General features: G+C 35.8%; 1 protein-coding gene across 2 annotated transcripts in view; it reads left to right on the top strand.

The window, feature by feature from the left end:
- The window catches only part of ZNF143 (zinc finger protein 143), a 36,865-nt gene that overhangs the window by 8,678 nt on the left and 12,212 nt on the right, over positions 1-15,975 (top strand). For both annotated transcript variants that reach the window (XM_032188860.1, XM_032188861.1), the window contains exons 2-9: positions 3,513-3,631; positions 4,406-4,498; positions 5,023-5,106; positions 5,291-5,371; positions 6,271-6,467; positions 9,231-9,305; positions 13,181-13,300; positions 14,486-14,561. In XM_032188860.1, the coding sequence (XP_032044751.1) occupies positions 3,520-3,631; positions 4,406-4,498; positions 5,023-5,106; positions 5,291-5,371; positions 6,271-6,467; positions 9,231-9,305; positions 13,181-13,300; positions 14,486-14,561 (838 nt within the window). In that variant the 5' untranslated portion in view covers positions 3,513-3,519. The remainder of the gene's footprint in view (positions 1-3,512; positions 3,632-4,405; positions 4,499-5,022; positions 5,107-5,290; positions 5,372-6,270; positions 6,468-9,230; positions 9,306-13,180; positions 13,301-14,485; positions 14,562-15,975) is intronic.

A 15,975-nucleotide genomic window follows, 5' to 3' on the forward strand; every position in this document is an offset into this window, starting at 1 on the left:
GGCAGCAAGGTCTCTGAAACAGTTTTACTGAGGTATCCTGACCCATTTCTCTGCAGTGTTGGCCAGCCTTCGCTCTTTGTTCTCTCCCCATCCTCTTCCTCAGACCTCAAAGAGCTGTCTGCTGAGCCAGTGTTCTTTGCTGGGGGGGGAAGAAGAGAGCCCCAAAGTGATCAGGTGTTCTGCTTTTGCCTGGGGGCCTTCTTCCCTGCACAGCAGAGGAACACAGCAGAACTGCTGCATGGCCAGACTCTGAGGGAGGGCTGGGGTTTTGCTCGGGGCAGCCCTGGTGGGACAGTTGCAGAAGGACTTGGAGTGCATCCGGGAGTGCGTTGGGTTGGTCTGACAAGAAGGGTGGGCTGAAGAGGAAGGCACTGAGAATTTGGTGCTGTGGTAGGGCCAGCTGAAGAAGGAACGTGGTGCTTCTGGAAGAGATGGAGTTGAGGACAGGAAGCTAACTGAAGGGCAGAGGATCGGGAAGAGGATAGACTGGAAGGGATCATTTGAAAGGAGTCAGAGCCGGGACAGCACAGCTGTCTGGACGTGGTCATGTAAAGCCTGGGTTAGAGGAAACGAAGGAGCACTGCGTGCAGCAGTTCACCGAGTTCTCATACTGTATGATGGGCTGCATTACAGCAGCAAACACTGTAAAATAATTTAAAGGAGTATTTTTTCTCCTTTGGCCCCTGAATTAATTTGCATTAGATTCCTTTATTATTTTTTTTTTTTTCTAAAATAGCCATTGACCCTTTAAACAGTGTGTTTGCTCTGACTCTTGCAGGGCTTTGCAGTTGTCTGAGTCAACTAGCTGCTTCTCCACTTCCCCAGTGCTCAGAGAAGAGGCATAAGCTTTGGAGAAAGGTCATCACTCTGTTTTAAAGGCAGATAGCATAGATGATGAGGGCTTCTTAGGAGATACTTTATCTAGGAGGGGGAATCCTCTGAAACAGACCTGAGCTGAAACACCTTCAGGATCCAGTCCGTGCTAGAGTTGTTTCAGAAGACAGTCAAAAGCAGTGGTTGTGTAGCCTGCCTTCCCTGGTGCGTGGAGTGGTCTCAGTGCTTTTCAGCCATTCTGCAAAGTGTCCTGAAAGAGGAATGAACAGGGATCCTTGTCAGTACAGAGCGCTGTGCTAGCAGGTGAGGAGGCAGGTAACCTCTGTGCCCCATTTCCATCTGATACCATAGTTAATTAGGCTTGCTGCAAGTTGGCAGCACCTCCAGAAAGCAGTCCCAACAAACTGGTCTACAACAAAACCTTTCTTGGTGCTGGTTAATTTTTTTTTTCAAACTGCATGAATTTTCTGATCTTAATCATTGCACAGTGCTCGAGCACTGAGGGTGGGACCGTTTCCTATGCTACTCGCTTAAGCTGGTCTTGCAGCTATACCGTGTTCTCCCATTTGTGGCTGACAAGCGAAGCGCTTTCTGGTCAGTGTTTTGTCCATATATTAGGATGGGGATAATAGGGAACGCTGAGTAACAGGGAACACAGCTCTTTTTCCAAAGTCAGTAACTTGGAGATGGCAGAGCAAGGAGTGGAACTCGTGATCTCGTGTCCCAGCACAGTTCCTGTTGTTTAGGCCTTAGCATCCCCCAGAACCCCAGCTATTTCATTTTCTTTAGAAACATTTAGTATAAGTGCTGTGTAGCCTGAGTGGCTTCTTCGTGCTGGCTCTTTTCCTGTTGTATTACACCCATTTTAGGGACCTCATTTTCAATAAGAGCTTATTTTCTTGGAAAGGATGCTGCCAACAAGAATTTCCCATCTTCCCGTGGAGGTTAAAAAAAAATCTCTTACACCCCTTTGGATTTTTATTTTACTTTCTGTCTTAACTGTTTCTTCATTTTGATGCCTAGCATTGTTCCAAGGTTCAGATTCTCTACTTCAAACCTATATTTTATGTCCTTAATATTCCAGATGGATATTAGGTACGATTTTAATCTTGAGAAATGTGTTTCTTACTGAATTGTGTACTAATCCTGAATGGTGTTTTTTCATATACAGTATTCAAGGCAAGGTAACCCATGAAAACACCAGTGGTTTTTTATTTTTTACAGGTGACTTACAACCTTCCTTAAGATACCCCTTCCATTTTCCTCATTAAACCGTATCTAGTCCATTAACCAGCATCTCTAACAGATAACCAAACTGTCAACAAGAATCTCGCGTGCCAACGTGATTGAGAGTTCAGGCCCAGCCTCAGGAGGTATGGTGGTGCTCGCTGTAACATCGGAGCACGGGGACACTGCCTTATCCCTTAGTTCTGAGCTACTAACCTGAGTTTCAGAGTGGGTTTTGAGACCACTGATGAGCTGCTCATTTTCAAGGGCAGATTTCCAGATCATAGAGGTAAAAGTAGTCTAGTTATTTAGAAACTTAGTTATAAGTAAAAAAAATCCTAGATTATTCTTCTCGGTCTTGAATTACAAAACAGTTGGCCATGGAATCATGCTAAGATTAAAAGCCTTGATTGATTTTCTATACCTTTTTTGTGGATTACCTAACTACTGCTTATTGTAAGAAAAACTGTTGACTAAATAGACTGTAGCCTCGATTGCAATTCCATGTGCTGTTTTTCCTTACACCCACATCTCTCTGCGTGTGGCATTAACTAAAGGGCTAGCAGAATTCAGTCACTCAGTTGTTTTTTTTTTCCTGTGGTGAAAGCCAGCATCTGAGTTCACAGAATACAATGTTATGTATTTATTTTATAGCTTAATCCAGTAATACTGAAAATTAGTAACAGCCTTTCAGATTCAATAGACTTCTTAAGATCCCATATTGAAAATTGCCTGGGTAAAAAATTGGTATCCAAAGAGATGGGCGGTTCTGTGAGATATGTGTAGAGTTGTGACTGTCACTGAGCAATCACTATCTTGTTTTCTTATTAATGCACTTTATTGTGAGATGCTTTATTATTTTGTAATTATTTTGTGTGTGTATATATGATACAAATGTGATATAAATCTTCCTGGTAAGTTCAGTGACATAGCTGGATCATTCCATCAGACTTGCTAATCAAGCGTGTGAAGTGTGTGTTTCATCAGTATCTGCTTCTGAAACTCCGACTGGCGCTGGAGATATTTTTTATATATAGTAAAGGCTCTGGTGTTAAGGATGACCACGGGTGAATTGTCAGCTTTATTGTAATTCTGGGGACAAAAAGGTCTCATTATGTGTACCATCATTACCACCGCTTTTCTTTGTGCATTTTTCTTTTCTTTAGTATAACTTCAATTCTGCAATTTACTACATGATGCCTGAAGTTCTTAATAGTTCTTAGCTTAGTTAACTAATGTAATAATATTTAACTATTTGAAATAACTTTTTTTTTTTTTTCCATTGACTTTCTTTCCAGATAAGTCATTCATTGCATTTTGTCTATGTGGAAAGTAACATAAAATGTTTGTAGTATTTGCATAAAAATACAATAAAACTTGGCTTGTATTTAACTAGTTCTTGTTCTGTATTTATATTTTGTATTTACGTTTTGTGAATCCTTTCTTTCTAGGTAGACAATGTTACTAGCTCAGATAAATCGAGACTCTCAGGGAATGACTGAATTTTCTGGAGGAGGAATGGAGGCCCAGCACGTGACTCTCTGTCTGACAGAAGCTGTAGCTGTGCAAGGTAAACATTCAGTTAAAATATCTGTACATTATTGTGTCGTTTCTGTTAGAAATTCAGATAAAACTCTAAAACTCAGGTAGCGTATTCTAAATGAAGAATCTAACACAAATCAGAAAATTATTTCTTAGTTAGCTGAGATTGATTAAACTCACTGATAGAATTCTGAAAGAGAACAATCCCTTAATTAAGGTAATGGGAGTGTAAATGTGCCAAAATAAGGACTATGAAATGTGACTTAATTCTCACGATAGATACACTGTTTTAAACTTAGTAACTGTCATCTAAGTATATATTAAAGTAGTTCAGTTTTAAAACAGATTGCTGATCTAGGATTGTTTTAAACTTGATGTTTTCTTACAGCTTTGTTATGATTTTAACTGATAATTTTTTTTTCATAAATCTATTTTAATCTAAACAGATTTGCATATATTAACGATAGGTAATAGCGTACAGAACAAAATTATTGCTACAAATGTATATCACCATTTCACTGTTGGGGCTCATGACCTAATTAGTATTTCTCCCAAAACCTGAACTTTGTAGTCATCTATTCAATGACATAACTTTTTCAGTTAAGGCAAATAACGTTGTAGCTGTCATGTTTATAGAGCGAGTATATTTTCAAAGCTCAAAAACCAGAAAGCAGATAAGAACTATTATTATTTCTAAAATCATTGTGTTTTAAATGATGTCATTATTTTTGGAGTTTCTTAACTAGTGATTTTTAAGGTTTGATGCTGCTAATAGTAAATATGTTTTTTGTTTCCTAACTAGATGGTGACAACTTAGAGAATATGGAAGGTGTAAGTTTGCAAGCAGTTACCCTTGCTGATGGCTCCACAGCTTATATACAGCACAATTCTAAAGGTAAGTCAATGGCTAGAAGTTTACTTGTATTGGCATTGTATTCACCTGTTTAACCCTGTCTTTGGAATATAAACCCATTGTATTGTAAAATCAGGGAAAATCTTTACAGTGTTTACAAAGCTATAATCTCATTTGGGGTTTTACAGTAATAATATAAAATAAATGTTTATTTCCAGTACTAATAAAGTGCAGCTATCAAATCTTTGGACATAAGTCAAACAGAAATTAAATGATCTTTATTCCTCAAACCCAAATATCAACATTCTGCCTAGTGGATAGGTAATAATAGCTAACAGATAACAGTACTTTATGGTGGATAAATTAACTTCACCGATCATGCTTTTTATCCCCATTTTTTATCCCCGAATTTAAAAACCAGCATTATACAGCCATATTGTGCTTCATCTTTACCAGCGTTTCTCTGTGACTTTTACTGATATTTTAATACTGAAAGTATCAACTGTGTGTTTAAAGTGTGAATGGTCATACAGAATATTTTTAAAGAATCTAACAATGTATTTCAGATGGTAAATTGATGGATGGCCAAGTGATTCAACTAGAAGATGGTTCTGCAGCTTACGTTCAACATGTACCCATGCCTAAAAGTAGTAAGTGTAATAATACAAGATATGTATTTTTGTATTACTGGCAAGTATTGATACTGACTAATTAATGCTCATGAGAACAGCTTCATTTCTCATCTTAATGCAAACAGTTCTGAAGAGATTGTTTTTGTAACTAATGGATTTTTCAAACTATTGTTGAAGCATTGTAATTCTTTCTTCCAAACAGGGGACAGCTTGCGTCTGGAAGATGGACAGGCAGTTCAGCTGGAAGATGGAACTACAGCATTTATTCATCACACCTCCAAAGGTAAATATTTTTTCAAGTGTGATTTATTATTACGGTTCAACAGAACTTCACCAGTATAAAATATGGTACTGTATTTAGACAATGACATCATTATTATGATTCCCATTGTAGGTTTTTTTTTTTCTCTTTTACATGGTGTCATCTAGAAAATACTGAAATTAGACTGGTTCAGTTCCTTATTAGGATCACATTTTAAAGATATGCTACTTACAATTTGTCATTAGGTAGTAGGGCAGAAAATGTGACAACTGACAGTTAAGAATGCAAACACATTTATTTTAAATGATAACCTAGGTTTCTGCAGAATCTGTTTACACTAGTCTTAGAAAAAGTCCTATTTCTCTTCAAAAAGTGAAGAAGTAGCTATTTTAAGTTTGTTTAGACTACTGTAACAAGAATTGCATTCTACAGTCAAAAATACGAGAAGAGAATATTACAAAGAATTTACTCTTTAAAAGTCATCCTATGCTTTCTGTGTTTATTTTGCATATATTTTATTTGTATGATTCTTTTCTTAAAATGATTGGATGTTTGAATTCTAAAATCTGAAGCACATGTGATAAATATTTTAAATTTTCTTGAATGGATTAGGAATGGAAAGCATATTTCTAGTCCTGATTTCCTTTGTAAATCAAGCTAGACTGATAGCAAACTGGTTATGCATTTCTGCAGGTGTGCAGAAGTAAAAGATACAGATGTTGTTGTCTTGAAAGAACTTAATCAGTGCTATTCATAGTAATGTTTTCAGTGATTTTATTTCTCTCATATTTCATACATATATATATATATGTATATATATGGTTTTTGGAAACATTTTCTAAGTAGCAGTAGTTTCTCATGTTATGTGCAGATATCAGTGTTCCTTTTCATTCATAACATTTCTTAATGTTACTTCTCAGACAGTTATGACCAGAGTGCATTACAAGCAGTCCAGTTGGAGGATGGGACTACTGCCTACATTCACCATGCAGTACAGATGCCACAGTCAGATACCATTTTAGCCATTCAAGCTGATGGCACAGTGGCTGGTCTTCATACAGGAGATGCTGCCATTGACCCAGATACCATCAGTGCTTTGGAGCAATATGCAGCTAAGGTATACTGAAAGACGTTTCATCTATCCATAATGTTTTAATGTCACATCACGTGATACCTGGCGGCAAAAGCCAATTGTGATATATTATGAAATAAAATGATAAGAGAGTCTTCAGACTCTTAAAAGAGAGAACACCAAATTGTCATGACGGTGCTTCACTGTCACCCGCAGCTCCAGTATGTGTGCATAAAGAGAACAAGAAATTGAACACCAAAATGATGCGAGTCAGGCTGATTTTGAAACTGATTTAGACAAGTAAATAATTACTTTCTCTAAGACATAAAATGTAGTGTGATACTAAAAATTCATGTCCTGCACCTTAATGGACCCCTGTAAAGCATGACCCAACTGTAACAAAGGACATTGCAACTTTTCTGACTTTATAGTTCTCAGTGTGTCGATTCCTGGATGATTACAATCTGTGCTTCTGTTTCTCTGGAAAAGAGTAGAGTTAGTTCTAAATTCTGTTAGCATCTTTATTGTTACTGGGAAATGTCAAATTCTGGGAGCAGGCCAGTTAGGATAATTAAATGGCCAATACACCATTCGTTCCATTATATTTGTGTGTGTTACAACTGAGGAGAACCTAAGAGAGCCAGTCGGATTGTGCTATGTTTGGCTATGCTTTAACATTTCATAAAATAAAAAGGTTATTCAAAGTTGGCTGAGCTGTAGTGACAAGCTTTTACACATTGCCAAGCTATTATTGCATTTAGATTTAAATTAATCATAACTTTGTCCTTTTTGATAAGTATCCATATTAATACCAATTTGTTGTAAGAGTAAGTTTTTGTTTTAAGAAGAAATAGAAGAAATGCAAATATATTTGCTTTTTTGTTCTATTTCCCTCAACGTGTGTTTTTCAATTCTGTAACGTGAAGTTGTATTCTGAAGTATGCTTCTGTGTATCTAGGAAAAACTACTTAATTTCTTTCAGCTTTCATCTCAGAACCTTATTCTGAAAGGTGCTGCTAGAATTTCTCAAGGACAGTCAGTAGAAGTGAGTTTCCAAGTACTTCATCTACATTACTTACAAAAGTAAATAATAGCTGAGTTGTTACACCCCTGTTTTTCTCTAAAAAAGAGAAATGGGGTTTTATGATTCTGTTCCATGTCCATGTAGGCCTCATAGTAAGACAATGTATACTTTTTATAGAAGCTGGTACAGAACATTGAAAAAGGTACAGAAAGGGGCAACAGTGATGACTTAGCAAATGAAATATGAGGTAAGGATAGGAGAGAATTTTATAAAATTTTAAGTGGCACAGAGAAGAGTGGTGGCTTGTCATTGTCTTCACCAATATAGGAACTGGGGACCATCAAATAAAACTCTCAGGTCACAGGTTCAGGGACAACAAGGGAATGATCCTTTGTCAAACAACATGAAGTTGAGCCATGGCACTACTTGTAGAATACTGCGCATGCTAATATGCCCCTGGATTCAAAGGGTAATTAGACAAATTCATAGAAGAAAAATGTGTCCAGGGCTATTAGGTAGAAACATACGACTTCTAGTTCAGGAAGTTTCTCAGCCACAAATTGCTTGGAGGTTGGGAGTATATTTCTGGGAATCTATCACTGTTTGCTTGGCCGGCTCCTGCAGTCTTCCCTAGGATCTGCTACTGGCTACTATTTGAAACAAAATGGTGTGCTAGATTGACCTTTAATTTTACTCAGTATAGGTGTCCTTATGTTTGCAATTGCAGGCACACTAAATCTGTCTTTAGAATCTAAGAGAGTCTTTTACGAAGAATTCAAAGATCTTCCTTTGGAGCAAAATTGTCTTTTAGGCATAGTACCACTTAGCCATGTCTTGCAGAGCGCATATAAAGACTAAATAAAATCCTCTTAATTTTAGGCTAAGTCTACACTATCTTACTCTCAAAGCAACCAGTAAAAAAAGAGATTATTGCTTTCAGTCAATATAAAGTCAGAGGATATGTAGTGGAATTGCAAAGAGGAATTCTGACTAGATTTAGAGGCACTGGTCTCAGCCTTAAGTGTAATGGATGCAGAGGGTATTGTGAATGTGAGTGCTCAACAAAGAGGCATTTATATAAGGGGGAACTGTGTAAAGTATATTTTAAAATAGTTTTTGTTTTCTGCAGTGACTAATGAAACACTGAGTTGATGCATGTGAGAGAGTATTAAATAATGATTTCAAATTAATACATAATACTCTTTCAAATATTTTTCTAAGCTCCTTGGAAAGCAGAGATACCTTTCTCTTCCTGTAAACTGTATTTAAAAATAAACATCCGGAGCAATATGCGAGTCTTTGCTTAGCTGTTATAGTTTTGCTATTTTGAGTTGAGATGTAATACGCTGCCCAGGTACTTTGATTCCAAAGGAGCGGTGCATTTGGAAACAAGTAGCTCTTCTTAACAGGGAGTGAGACATGCTACCCTATTATTTAAAAAAAAAAAAAAAAAAAAAAAGTGTGTAATTTTTTTAAATTTGGAATTCACTGTTGCTAAATGTATAAGCTTATTACAATATTTTTCGAAGTTTATTAATTTAGCACATGTGGTTCTTGTAGTCTTTTCAACCTTGTTTTAAGACAATCTTGAAATACTTACCGTACCTATCGTATAATGTAGGTGCTACAAGTGGTGCTTTTCGTGTTAACAGATGGGATAATCATGTTTCAAGAGGGAGCTAGAGAGCTATGAGAGAACAAGGAACTCAGGAATTGTAACTCTACTTTTGAGATGAATAGAAGTAACTTGAAAATGTTTTTACCATTTCAACTTCATTTTTCAGGTCTCTATTGATGGAAATGACAGTGTTAGCGGCACAGGAATGATAGGTGAAAATGAACAAGATAAAAAAATGCAGGTATGTAGCACAATATAAAATAACGTAACACATCTATTTCTTCATTATTCCCTGTGCCCAGCAGCATGCACAGTAGGCAGCCCTGTGTGGCCATGAACTAGATTTCACTGCCACCTTTTAGGAATTTTAGACTTCAAAACTATGCATGTCACATACAGATCATATTTCTCTCTGTCCAAGATCCATTCACATGATTATATAAAGACCTTCAAATACTGTTTTCTGTCTTTTTTCTTTCCTTTTTTCTTTCAAAGCATAGTTAAAAATTATGTTGGATTTCTAAGATCTGACTTTTTAACCTGAGTATTTCATCAGTGAGGGGGGTAAGTATTTCAGAAGTTCTTTTCCAGATCTTGAACTTCCTTTTTATATTCCTTAAATGAGAAGGAACACTGAATCAAGTAATTAATTAACTTCTTCTCAAGAAAGATTAATTCTAGACATGTGCCTCCAATTGTTCTTTCTTTGGTACCTGATTTTCATTCCACTTGCCCTGTTAGATTCCCTTATTTTTATTTCAGGTTTTGTAAGCAGTCAGTAGTTGAAGGTGCTGTCCTAGTGAACCCCCTAAAGAAGCAGAAAAATACTACCGGTTCTTCTGCAATCACGTTATTATGTAGAAGTGTGTGTGTGTGTGTATATATACTCACAACCCTTTTCAATGTGAAAGTATTGACTTAAAATTTCTAAGGGTAATGGAGAATACAGGTTAAACTTACGAAATCTGAGGACTTTTTTTAACCTGGGATTTGTAAAATTGTGTAAGGACAGTGGTCTTCCTCACCATAGAACACTCCATTAAAGAAAAAGAAAAAAAAAAGAAAAATACACGGTAGCCTTCAAAGAGTTATGAACAACAACAGAAAATAATAACAAGACCCTATACCCTCACATGCTCAAATGACAGAATCAGAAATGGTAAGTCATTTCACTGAGAATGATAGAGTCACCAGAGAAGTACTGCTTTTTGTTTTTGTGTAATTTAAGAGGTAATGAACTAGATAACAATGAAGAATATCTTCCAAGGTAAAATATCTTACAATACCCATGAAAGGTAGAATTGTAGGCTCACCTTTGACAGTGACCTTAAAATCTTTTTTTGTTTGTTTGTTTGTTTTTGTTTGTTTTTTGTTTGTTTGTTTGTTTCTAAGTTAGGTCCCACAATATTTAAAGCCAAAGATGCTCCACAGTTGTCTGTGTGGCATGACTGTGAAAGGAGAGAAAAGTCAATACATACATTATCTGTGGTATTGGAATATATTCCATAAAATGAAATCAAGAAATCAAGAAACGCAGACTTTTAGGTTTGATTAGAGATACAATTCCATCAAAATGCAAAATTCAAGGAAGAGCAGAATATGGTTTTGGTTGGTTTTAATTAAAAGTAAAATAAGAGCCTATTAAACAAAGTGACCCGTTGCCAATATCCAGTTACATGTTGATTTCAACCTCAACCCCAAAACAAAGTGAAGTGAATCAGAAGGTTGCTTTATCTACACATGTATGGCAACATGTATGCCATATGGGAATGAGCCAATCTTATGGAGCATTATGTGTTCCAAACAAACAATGAAAAAGATCTAATATTTCAAAAGGTATTAAGGCATAGTCTCAAATTCTGACCACAGTAAGGTGACTTCAGTTGGCCGACCAAAGAACTGAGGGGCCCAAAGCTATTGCTTATTTCTGAAAGTGTTAACTGTGGTTATATCATGGTGTGATCAGATACCTACTTGTAACTCGTTCAGAAATACTACGTTGCTTGAGATAAAATAGTTTAATATTCAGATATAGTATTAAATAAGTGTATATTTATAAATTCTTTATGAAGGTCACAGTAACACAAGAACAGAACAGATGTTATGCTTCTGAGTAGTCATTCAAACCAGTTGCATATGGTTAGGGTTTTTACCAAAGTAAAAAACCGTACAACCTCATTGTGATTTGTACATGCGAGAACAAAAGGCTGTGTGACCAAATGGATATCACACATCATTTCTTTTCACATCTGTCATACCCATCTGTTCACGATAAAAGCAGAATCATATGACTGGTTCGTATGGATATGATATAAAAATCTTATCTGAGATTTCTGTTACCTTTGTTGTTCTCCTGTGCTACCTGTCTGAACTAAGTTAGGATGCATCTGTGATTACTTTTAAACTTTAGGGTTTGTTTTTTTTGTCTATTTAAAAGTGTTTTGAACAACACAATTTCTCTCAAAGTGTCAAATTATTATAAAGGTGCTTTGTTTATGTTATTTTGATTTTGTGCCTAACATCTAAATTTTTTATTTCTTTAAAGAACATTATCTTCTAAGAACAGTAATTTTAATACAATATCTGTTCTTGCTGAATAATACTAACTGAATTCTTAATAATTTTCAAGTCATACCAACGAATGTGTTGTGAAGATGCGTACTTCTGCAAACAGTTGTTTGACCAAACAAATGCTTGTGATTTTCAACTGATTTTTTCCTGCGTGTTTTATCCTTTATCCCAATCTTTGTTTTGATAAAATGCCTGGTTATTTCCTTGTGGATACTAGAAATAGCACATTGATTACAGAATTGTTTAAATTTTCTTTTAAACTTTGACATACCTCAGCTTTAGAGCAGATCGTAGCTAGTACATACATACTGTTATATGCTAAAACTGCAGAAAAAAATGCTAACAGTTTTACTGACAGGAAAAAATAATCCAAAAGTGTTGGAGTGTACATACTTAGCTAAGGTTGTGTTACCGGTGTGTCTTCTCCATATTAGGCAACGCATTGCCAGCAGGTTGAGGGAGGTGATCCTTCACCTCCTTCATCACCGGTGAGACATACCGGGAACACTTGGTGCAGTTTTGAGCAGGCTCTTAGTGGCTGACAATGACAGGACAAGAGGCATTTGGCACATATTGAGGTATAAGAAATTCAATTTAAATGTGAGAAAAAAACTTTTGACTCTGAGAAAGACTGAACACTAGCACAGGTTGCCCAGAGACCTCGTGGTGTCTCTGGAGATGCTCAGAACTCACCAGGACACTGCCACGAACAACATGTTGCAGCTGACACTGCTTTGAATGGTGGAGCTGCAGCAGGGCTGCCTTCCCATCTTAACAGTTCTATGAAATGCTCTTTGACAATGTGGAATGGAATTGGATCCATAAGAAAAGGGGGTGGTTTGAAAGGATAGACATTTTAAAAGTCACAATTACTTTGTGTACAGTTGTATCAAAATGTTTACGTTTGGGCTTCTGCCTATTTTTTCAGTCTGTAAGAATGCTCCTTGATTATTAGTGTATGCAAAAAGGCTTTAAAAGTTGCGTTAGAAAACTATTCTGTATGTTTTCCTGTTGTGTCGTGCAAAAAGAAGAGTGCAACCTAGTTGTTGTTGTTCCAGTTAGTTTGATCAAAACACATGCATCACTGAAAAAGTACAAAATGCTTTCCTTCATTTTCAAAAAGTGCTCATTATAAGTGTATTTAATCATTGTTTAGCCTTTGCATGAACTTATCTTTGAAGGTGGTCTGACTTACATCTAACCTCCCTTAGGAACAGAACCAGTGCCTTAGGTGTAATCTAAGCCTTTTCTTTCTAACACTCGTTTTACCACTGGGCTTATTTTTCAAATTAATTTGTATTTGTTGTTGTTTGACTAATTAATGAACACATTTAAATATATTAGCTACAAGTAAATATGCTTTACAGTTTCTCTCTTTCATCAGCATCTATGCTTTTTATTTTTATTTTTTGAGGGCTAAGGAATACGTGGCATAGCAAAGAGAGACAAAAGAAACCTGTTAGAATCTGCTCTGACTTAACTACAAATAGGGTGTGACTTTCCCAACCCTTTGTATTTTTTTAATGATTTGTTTTTCAATTTAAGATTGTCTTGCAAGGACATGGAACAAGAGTGACTGCAAAATCTCAGCAGAGTGGAGAGAAAGCATTCCGCTGTGATTATGATGGCTGTGGAAAACTGTACACGACAGCTCACCATCTTAAGGTGATGAGATGTAAAATGAGCTTTTGTAAATGTACATTTTGTAGATGTAAAATGTACTTTGTAGGTGTGATTTAAAAAAAAAAAAAAAAATTATATGCTTGAAGTTATAGAAATGAATAGAGAGATAATTGCAATGGTGATGTTTTGTTAAATGTTTACTGGGTTGATACTACAATAATTGGTTGTCTCAGATGTTCATCCAATTTTGCTTAGTGTTCTGAGGTGATGCACTTTTTGAAAACTGAGCATCTAATAGACTATAGTCATGGGCTAAAAAAAATATAATCTTTATCTGTTAATGTTATATAAAACGTGCACTATAGCCTGAAAAAGAATACATATTGGCTGTAAATGGTACTTATTTAGCTGTCAGATTAGGTTGGATGTAGATGTGGCATCGTGTTGGGCTCTTATATTGCCAGCATGTAATAATGTAGGTTCTTGTAGGTTCCACCAGCAGTATCACAGGAATTTTGAAATCTAGTGTGCACTTTGTTTAATCTACATGTATGCATGATCATGTAAGAATTCCAGATTCTGAAAGATTTTTTTCATCATAAGTCTAATTCTTCAAAACAATCAAATGTTCAAAGTGAAGAGCTGGAACGTTTTCTTTACAAATGGCAACTCCTTATTTCTCTCTTGTATTTTGTTTTTTGGTTGCTTGTTTTTGTTTTTAAATAATTTAAAATATTACTGGAAACAGTGAAAATGTAGAGAGGTAATCACTTGCAGATGAGGTAAACTCCCTGCAGTGGAGCACTGTTGAGTCAGTGAGTAACTGACTGCATGGATTATATGCCACAATGGTGTCCTTGCTGCAGAGATTTCATGCAATGCAAGAGGATCAGTAGAAGTTCTCAGTGGAGTTAAAAATCAAGAGAGAGTGAGCCTGAGGCATTTATGCATACTGTCTTTTGTAGTTGCCGTTGTCAATTCCACATATATTTAAAGAAATGTTTTTTGCAAAACTAACTCAAAAGGCTAGACCTTTGAAGGAGACATCTGTAATTTTAAGGAAAACACTGCTACCCTATTCTGTTAACTTTTATCACTGAGTTAAGGACATTTTAATGTGAATCTTAGGAGGAGAAATAAAATGTATTGTCTTTGAGAATGAGCTGTTTGTTTTGAAGTAATCAGATGCAACATTTCACTAAATCAGTGTATTGGATGTCTTGGCAGGTACATGAAAGGTCACACACAGGAGACAGACCGTATCAGTGTGAACATCCTGGATGTGGTAAAGCTTTTGCAACAGGTAATCTTTTGTAGACTAGCTCTTACTGCTTGCTAATGTTTGTCTATATAAGATAAGTTTTTAGTAATTTTTTTTTAAACTTCTAAGTAAAAGAACCTGCTTGGGAATACATTTATGAGAACTACAGAAAAAAGTAATTTCAGCTAGAGCAGCAGATGGAAAGGAAGAAGGGGAAATGAGGTGAAACACTTAACACTTTCCCTTAGTTTCAGCTGTCATGCTACAGTCATATTTTATCTTGAGAAAATAGCCCTTTCTTAAGGTAAAACTAACAATATAAATTAAATGAGGTGATAATAAGAAGCTGAACCTGCTAGCTGGAGGCAAACATATGATCTTCTGTTTCAAAGTTGAAAAGAACGTGGATGGGAGGTCCTCTTATTTTAGTATTCTTTATCTAATTGAATCAGAAAGACATTTCTCTTGAAGTGAACTCTGCATTTCATACTCCATTCATGTGTGGCTATAAACAGCTTTTTGTCTACTAATACCATATTTGTGGTCAGAGCCATTGTACCAGCTTAGTTCAACAACCCTTGCCTTTGGTATAGTACTTGTTAAGTACCGAATGCTCTCATTTTAAATATTTATAACTTTACTGGGTTGGATCATGAAATTGAGTTTATTTTAGATTTAAGAATGAATTAATGCTCTACTTGGTAGCCATCCTGTGTGTTTTTCAGAAATCAAAAATAGGAATTCTAGGTGTTTTAGAGATATATTGAGAACACACTGAAATTAAAGCAGGTGCCATCTTCTTATAGACTGTAACTTTACTTTGTGTAAATATACATCACTAGTGGACAGAAGGAAAATTCAAGTTACTGTTTTTAAATTGCTTTTTGGGTGTTCTCTGGTCATGATATTTTCAGGGAAATGCAGAAGGGAAAATATTGGTAAAATGCTGTTTGCAAAATTGTTAACAAAGAGGATCTGATTCAAAGCTTGCTTTAGATTTGTAGAGTTTTTGATGATGATGAGTTTCTGAAAGTAGTCCTGTAGGGAGTGAGCATCTGTGGCTGGTGTCAGTTGGCATGTACACATGTGATAATAATATGGTTTAAAAAATATTAGAATAACTTGGAGCCCAGATAGCAGTAGATATTATTACTATTGACTTCATTATTGATTTTCATGTGAGCTAATAAATGCCATTTAGATGATAGTGTTAGTATGGAAAAAAAAAAAAAAAGTAGACCAGATAGAGAGCATACAGCTTCCTCAGAAGACAGGATTTGTCCACATTATAATCATTACAGTTTATCCCTCTGAAGGGAGTAAGAAGTATACTTTCTTAATAAATGAAGAAAGAAAAAAAATATAAACTGTATCTAGAGTTCTGTTGTTCTGTACGGTAGAATGAAGAGCTTGTACAGAGTGAAAGTGATGGTTTCGCTCTTTACAACCATCAAAA

The sequence above is a fragment of the Aythya fuligula genome, chromosome 5 (genome assembly GCF_009819795.1).
Source record: "Aythya fuligula isolate bAytFul2 chromosome 5, bAytFul2.pri, whole genome shotgun sequence".
In the NCBI taxonomy this organism is placed as follows: Eukaryota; Metazoa; Chordata; class Aves; order Anseriformes; family Anatidae; genus Aythya; species Aythya fuligula.